Source organism: Limulus polyphemus, unplaced genomic scaffold, assembly GCF_000517525.1.
Source record: "Limulus polyphemus unplaced genomic scaffold, Limulus_polyphemus-2.1.2 Scaffold2936, whole genome shotgun sequence".
Lineage (NCBI taxonomy): Eukaryota > Metazoa > Arthropoda > Merostomata > Xiphosura > Limulidae > Limulus > Limulus polyphemus.
Genome location: NW_013668546.1, coordinates 8,592 through 16,793, shown reverse-complemented (window position 1 = coordinate 16,793; position 8,202 = coordinate 8,592). Strand labels below are relative to the sequence as shown.

At 32.9% G+C, this 8,202-nt stretch overlaps 1 protein-coding gene across 1 annotated transcript in view; it reads right to left on the bottom strand.

The window, feature by feature from the left end:
• Positions 1-8,202, bottom strand: part of LOC106468254 (coiled-coil domain-containing protein 66-like) — a 62,298-nt gene that overhangs the window by 49,119 nt on the left and 4,977 nt on the right. The window contains exon 3 of the mRNA XM_022396584.1: positions 3,671-3,782. Coding sequence (XP_022252292.1) covers positions 3,671-3,782 — 112 coding nt within the window. The remainder of the gene's footprint in view (positions 1-3,670; positions 3,783-8,202) is intronic.

Below are 8,202 nucleotides of genomic sequence, written 5' to 3'. Positions count from 1 at the left end.
ATGGACTAGTAGATCTAACTGTAAATTACAATGTTTTACTAACAATGCCATGTAAATCCAATAAATGGACTAGTATATCTAACTGTAAATTACAAGGTTTTACTAACAATGCCATGTATATCCAATAAATGGACTAGTATATCTTACAGTAAATTACAATGTTTTACTAACAATGCCATGTATATCCAATAAATGGACTAGTATATCTTACAGTAAATTACAATGTTTTACTAACAATGCCATGTATATCCAATAAATGGACTAGTATATCTTACAGTAAATTACAATGTTTTACTAACAATGCCATGTATATCCAATAAATGGACTAGTATATCTTACAGTAAATTACAATGTTTTACTAACATGCCATGTATATCCATGTATATGTTAGAATACAATCTTAATCTATTATCACTAACCAATACCTAGTTCGGTGAAAATATATATCTTAAAATATCTTAATAAATAAACATTTGTTTGCATGTAGTTTAGTAAAAAATATAATCCCAATATATTATCTCTAACCTGTATGTAGTCTGGTGAAAATATAATTCCAACTGACAATCATTAATCTTTAACTAACTCAACGAAAATATATTCCTCATTCAGTACCACTAACCTCTATTCATGTTTGTTTTTAACACTACCATATATTAGTGTTAAGAGAACAGATCTTTATTAATTATGATTCATTTTAGCTATTATCCATTACTACTTCAAAGTTAACATTTTCCTAATATGAAAATTTGTTTCTGACAGATACTTGCCTCACTTCCTCATGCACATGCCTATGAGATTTGCATACCACTAGCCTTGAAGTAACTCCCACCTAAATTCACATGTTTAACCTGGTGCATGATGACATAATTATGGAAAAAAAAACCTCCACCAATAGAAGGGAAACACAACCTCCATGCACAGTAACTCCCTCTATGCACATGCACTCATGATAACTTCATTATTAGATGAGGCAAGACAAAAACAAAATGTATGAGAATGTACATCTTCAGATTAGGAAATGTTAACTTCAGAGATGATAACCCACCTCCTCACACCAAAAAGCTAGAACCCTACATTGAGGTTCTAATGGTAGAGGAACCAGTGTAAAATTTTACCTAGATGAGCTCCCTTCAGAAAGCATCCAAAGGAAAGCACATGGAATGTGACACCCAATGGCAGAGGCTCCATAGGGACACATCCATAGGAGACTAACCCAAAATGTGTGTGTGGTGGGGGGGGGGGGGAGAAGTGAGCCCCATGTGCTGCAGGGATGGGTGAAATGAGAACATGACCATGAAAACAAGCAGTAAGATAGCAAATGTGTAGCATGGTTGGAGCATGTTCAGACTGCATCTTGTGTGCTCATTCAACTCTATTGAACAAACTCTGGCTGCTGGAGGGCAAAATAGATATATTTTTTGTTCTTTGAGGGGTGACCAGCACTACACTGACACCATCACTCCACTTCTCATAATATTGTGCTAAGCCCAACTAGTGAGGATTCTCTATGGTACACCAACCCAGTGGCTAGGAACTGGTAACTAGTAAGAATCTCCTGTGCTCCACTTGATAAAAAAAAAGGGGGGAAGAATTCACATTGGTGAGATCCAGAAAAGTTCCTGGATGCCCATTGGACCATTAGCCAGGAAGTTCTTTTACTGGAGACAGAGCAAAGAATGAACATGAAACCATATTTTTAAAAGCCAGGTAGCACAAACCATGGAAGTGGGCAAAGCACTTCCCTGGTGCTGGCTTTTTCCATCATAGTCCATGGAATAGGTACAGTCTGGATCAGACAACTGAATAAATATGTATACCAAGAGAAGACCTCAAGTGGTCTTATGGAACATCCTATCTTGCAGTAAGGACTGGTAGGGCCAGAGCAGATGGTATGAGTGCTTTCCATTATCCTGGCTTGATGTGGATGTTGGATAAGTATATCCTGGGAGGCAAAACCAGCCACCTGGTACAATCTTAAGTGTAACGGAGAGCTGAAAAAGAAAACGTACTTACTCTTCTAAAAGATGGTAGATTGACTGAAAAATGGTAGCTAGTAAAAGTCAAAACAGCCAGATGGTGAAGATAAGTGATGAAAGTGACGACAATTGTCCACATGCACACCAGGAGGATCTCATCCAAAAGCTGGCGAAAATGGGAAGCAAGAGAACGAGTCAGGTAATAAATCAAATATGAAGAAAGGTGAAATAGCATGTGAGCATCCATATCCAAAGACAAAAATACCAATCAGAGGAGTTGCCAGTTCCACCCACTAATGGTAAAAGGAGAGAGGTCCCAGTAAGAAGAGGGGTCCAAGGGTAGGAACAGACAATGATGGAGACCCCAAAAGGGAGAAGTTCTTGATAAATAACATCAAACAGGATACAGGAGTCAATCCAGGTCCAACCAATCATATAGGTGAAAGACAGAAGGAAGGGATGTATGAAAGAAAGTACAGTTGTCCTCCTAAGTGGTAGAAGCCTTCAGAAGGAAAGATCAGTCAAAGGAAAGGAGTATATAAGTGCAGTGTAAAAGGGTGTGAGAAGCATCAATAGCATAGACATCCAAATGATAGCAATCACAGGTGAGGGGGAAGAAATAAGTCTGAAGAGAAAGATGATACAAAGAACAAGAAGCCAATGGCTTAAGGGGAGGGGGGGACATCAAAGCATGCAAGACCACAGTAAGGTCCCAGTCGGGCATGAAAAGTGGATGAAAGGATTGGAAAAAAAGGAGCAGAACACAGTGGATAGAACATGGGAAATAAACAAATACCCTGTTACACCAGGTATCTGGAAATGGTAGAGATCAACAAAATATGGACCAATAGTCAGGAGAAAAGTGGCAAGTGAACCAAAGATAAAAGACCTGCCACTTTTATTGAAAGACAGACACAGTGGAAGGGTGACAGGAATGTAACAAGAAGAATGCCACATGATCAGACAGTATGGTCATGATTGGCAACAGACCAGACAAATCCTACATGTGAAGATGGAGGGATGATATCTCTCAATTAAAAAGAAACATGTGTGGTTGAAGTAATAGAGAGGATATTGAGTAGAGGAAAGGGGGGGGGGGTCTGGATGCTATGCAAAGAAAACCAAGACTGAGCTGGCCAAAGAGATGCCAACAATAGGATCCAACAAGAAGTGTCATGTATCAAGGTGAGGACCTGGGGGAGGAGATGAAGAGAAGAACAAGACTGAAAGCATTGACAGGTTGTGTTACCTTCCAACTGGACTTTTGTTGCATGATGTCATCTTGCACCAATGCATTTCATGTTAAATACATGAATTTGGGTGGAAGTTACTTCAAGACTAGTGGCGTGTAAATCTCATACGCAGATGCACGAAAAAAGATAACTATTCTGTGTGTGGGAATGAGTTATCATCTCAGAAAGTTCAAAGTAAGGGAGAAAATAAAAATGAAATAAGAAAAGAACTAAATACTATGTTTCAATTACACAATTTGAACAAAATGGTAATAATAAAATGAACTAAACTTATTAAGCCTGTTCTTTCAGGTTCAAAACAGCCCTTCTTCAGAGAAATAAAAACAAAAAAACCTGAAAAAGAGTTGTTATCAGGCTGAAAGCACAGGTTTAATAGAGTTACATTCTTTTTTTTCATTATTACCACCCAGTGATAGATTCTACAAGTCAGGACAATCTTACCCATCATCTGTCCGTTGATATGTATAATAGTTGGAGTTCATATCCATCACACCACCTTCATCCTTTTTATTTCCATCACTGTTTTTATTTTCCCCAATGTCAAGGGATAAAGCTTAAAAGAAAGTAAATCAAAAATTTGAGACTTATTTTAACACAATTCAACTTTTTCTTCTGTGGAAACAATAGAAATTCATGTTTTTTTTCTCACAAAACTAAATCTAATACATGTGAATAATACTCAAAAGTTCAAAACAGCAAAAATATAATTAGAATACAATATAGTAAAAACATACTTAAAAAATGATAGATTGGACACACGAATAATGAATATATCAAAACATACAAACCACATAATAAATAGAGTATAATGCAAATTACTAGTAATTCACAGAGAAGATTCCACATAAAATATCATATACAACATAAAGATGTTGTCAAGAAAAACATTCATAGAATTAATTTTAATTAATATAATAGTAATATAGCTTGTTTCTTTTTCTTATCTTATTTTTAGGTATCCTACCAGATTACACTACTTTAACCAATTCTGGAAAAAAGGAATCATATACCACAATAATTTGCTAATGGTAAAACCACATGTTTGCCACAAGTGTTATTACTTTTCTTGTTTCCCACTACTTCATCAATCATTGATATTAAGATGCTTGAAATAAAATATATTAATAACCCCAAAGCATACTCTTAATCTGTAAATACTAAGCTTAGCTTACACTTTCACACTTCTCAAGTCTTAAATTTACACTTTACAAACAGTTTGTAAGCAATTGTACACTATAGGATCCTCTCCTAGCTTACCACAATTCATCAAAGATGATACTTATGAAATTTTGGTCTAACTTGACATCTAAAACATTCCCACATGCATCATCCTTACATTACTGAAAACAACTGATCCTACTGTTGTATTACAGCAGTAGTAGCAACAGAAACTTCTTATTTTGTTACATTAATCAAGAACAATAATAAAATGAAAAAATAAAGTATGATTTATTTCATCTAATTAGTAATTAATGAAAAAATAATTATATAATTCCTCAGATGCCGAGATGAAACAAATTGATGTAAGAGAAACCAATTTAGTAAGTATATTCAAGCATTGTTTGATAGAGCTGGGCAATCAGTAATACTTGCTAACTGATGAATCAACAGGCTCATTAATCAATTACATTTGATTAACTGACTAGTACATGATTGCAATTACAAATAACTGAGCAGCCAGTTAGCCAATATATTTATGTACATTGTTTGAAAAGAAGAACTATAAAATAACATTCAATAAAGATTAGAGACATCAGAATATTTTACAATCACCCACCGTAAACAGGAAACTACCCACCGTAAACAGGAAACTTATCTGATTTGAGGACAATTTTATTTTATTTTATTTGGTGACCATAATAAATAAACTCATGATTATAAACAATGAAACTCAAGACAAACATCATTCAATAAAGATTAGAGACATCAGAATATTTTACAATCAACCACCGTAAACAGGAAACTTATCTGATTTGAGGACAATGTTATTTTATTTGGTGAACATAATAAATAAACTCATGGTTACAAACAATGAAACTAATGGTTACAAATATAGTATGTCTATTAAAACCACCATCATTTTAAACAAAGAATAAAATATCAACAAGATACCTTTATTAAGACTTAAGCAATCTTTAGTCATGTGACTTTTCTTTCATACTGTATATATTTCTGTCTATTGGTAAATGACTTGATGGTGACAAAATCTTTTCCATACACTGTACATTTGTTACTGTGTTAAACTTCTAATAAAGTTTTCTTTTTAACACATTCAACCCATCTTTAAACTGTACAAGTCTACCTTATCCACAGTTATCTTGTGTCTTTTCATTGAGCTTTCATTGAGCACACAAATACTTTCACAATTCACAAGGACTGAAAGGAATGTTTACAGAAACTATAAAAAAAACTCTTAAACCTATACAGTATTAATAAATGATTGTCTAATTCTTGCTTTTTCCCAATCATATTTTAACTTTGCGAGTCAATAAAAAATATAATTAATAGCACTTCCTAGATTTCTCCTTATAAATTTCTACAAGACTACTGTACTGAAACTACTGAACGTGACGCATTACTTCATGACATTTTTAAATGCATTAGTTTTTTATATAGTTAATAAACTTTAATACCTTAGAAACATCACTAATAAAATATTTAAAAAACACAACTAGTTTTGGCTATAGTCTTTAATCATGAGTAAGTTTGTTGAATACTTTGATTGGTGAAAATAAAATTATTTTTCAAAATGTGTGCAAAAATGAACACAAGATTTGACAAACAATACTGATTTGCCTAGACAAAATAGTGTCAAGGCTTGCTATATGAAGTACTTATGTGTTAAACATTTTTTCAAACATATCATTCATGTATGTTTCAACTGTACACTTCTAATAACTTCAGTAAAAAAAATTAATTAGAAAACCTACAAAAGTCATTTAGAGTGGCCCAGTTAGGTATCCAGCAATTTATTGATATAAAAATAAACAGATAAAAAAAAACAAATATTTCATATTTTGTAACTAAAATTAAATAATTATAATTAAATTAAGAAAAAAATATAAATTCTACACTTATTTTAGAATTCATAAAAAAGATGCCTATTACCAAATATTTTTTTAAAAATTGTCACTTAAACAGTCATAGCACTTGGACTTTTGCTTATCTTGGACATCATCAATATTAAAAAACATCTTTTTTACAAGTATTCTAAGTTCCAAAGAACATAAAAATTGATTATTTAACAAGTCTATGTTATTAGACCTACTAGTGTCCTAAACAATAATAACTTTAATTAAAACAAATCTTTAAAGTCTAGACATGTTGTTAGTGTCTGAAGAAAGCCAAGGGGCAAAAATTTACCATGGAAACTTTTAATTGATGTTCATATTGTTGTATTCATTTAGAAATAATACTGGCTGAGACCATATGGATTGCTTTACACTTCAACTGTGTTGACTTCAGAAAACCTGAAAAAAGCTTCCATGATAATTAATAGCTCTATCAAATAAAAACACTGACATCTAATATTTCATTTTTGATAACATATGATAGTGTGAGGATGCTTGGCTGCTTTTTCTATTAATTTCTGAAAACAAAATGGCTGGGGTTTGCACTTCCATGATTTCTGCCTACTCATACAACATTAAATAATACGGTTATTAATTCCTGGAAGAAAAAAAAAGGTGGAAGGGTGGGGATTTGACCCCTTACCCTAGATCTACATCTACAACAATGAATAATAGTTATTAATTTTTGAAAAAAATGGATGGGGGTTTGACTTTCCTGGAAATCTCCCTTAGATCTGCACCTGCTAATATAACATAAAAAAATAGTTATTAATTCCTTAAAAATGGAGAGTGGTGTAGACTACCTCTCTCTCCTACTTATATAACATTAAAGAATACAATTATTAATTTCAAGAACAAATACTGATCTCCATATATTTATACATCATTAACTCCTTAAACCCAAGTGTAAGCTACCAGTATCTGAACAAATATACTAATTTACCTCTTGTACAGTGACAGCGTCTGATAACATTTGTGGCCAAAAACTAATCCCAACCATGTTATTAACCACAAAATTAAGAAAATTGATGTTTTATAAAGGTGATAATTGTTAGGAAATCACGAAAATAATCCTGGTAGAACATGCAAAAAATTTAATGTTAAAGAATATAGTTATGCAATTATAAGTTAGAAACATAATGCAAAAAAACAGTAAATTAAGATTTTATTTAACACTTTAATAGCCAATAAGTTTGCTACTAGCTAGTTGCCTTCACTCTGGTCAGCAGTTCAAAATTAGTGAAATTGGCAGATAGCCTTAATAGCTTTGCAATAACACAGACAAGGCTAGCAAATCTAAAAGCAATTGGGATTTAACACAAGACACTTAAATAAGGAGACACACACACCCCACCTGCCTATTATGTAGTATTGAGGAATAATAGAAAACAGTGATAAATGTAACTAATTTTGATTAGCTGATTATTTTCAAGACAATCACTTTAACTGTAATTTTCATTAACTGATTGTTGGAACAATTGAAATTGGTAAATAATTGGAAACCCTAATTTTAAACTATTTGATTACTTTTGTAACATTAATAAATTGTAATTTTGATTAATTGATGTAATCGATGTTCAAAGGTAATCAACAGCGTTGATTAATCAATGAAATTGCCCAGCTCTATTGTTGGAACAGCTACACTGAGTGGTCACAAGTAAATAGACACCTAATTTTTCGTCTTTTAACTGATTTATGCTAACTAATTTGTGTTCACATAGCACTATATAAATGAAAATGGTACGCACACTAATTATCTTGTGCTACAACATGCCTAGAACTCAAGGTTCTCTCGAATTGTCAGATTTTGTTAGAGGAAGGATAGTTGGTCAAGCAGATGGTGGAATAAGTCAGCAGCCAATTTTGCAGAATTTGGGAATCCCGCTTTCGACAGTAAATAGA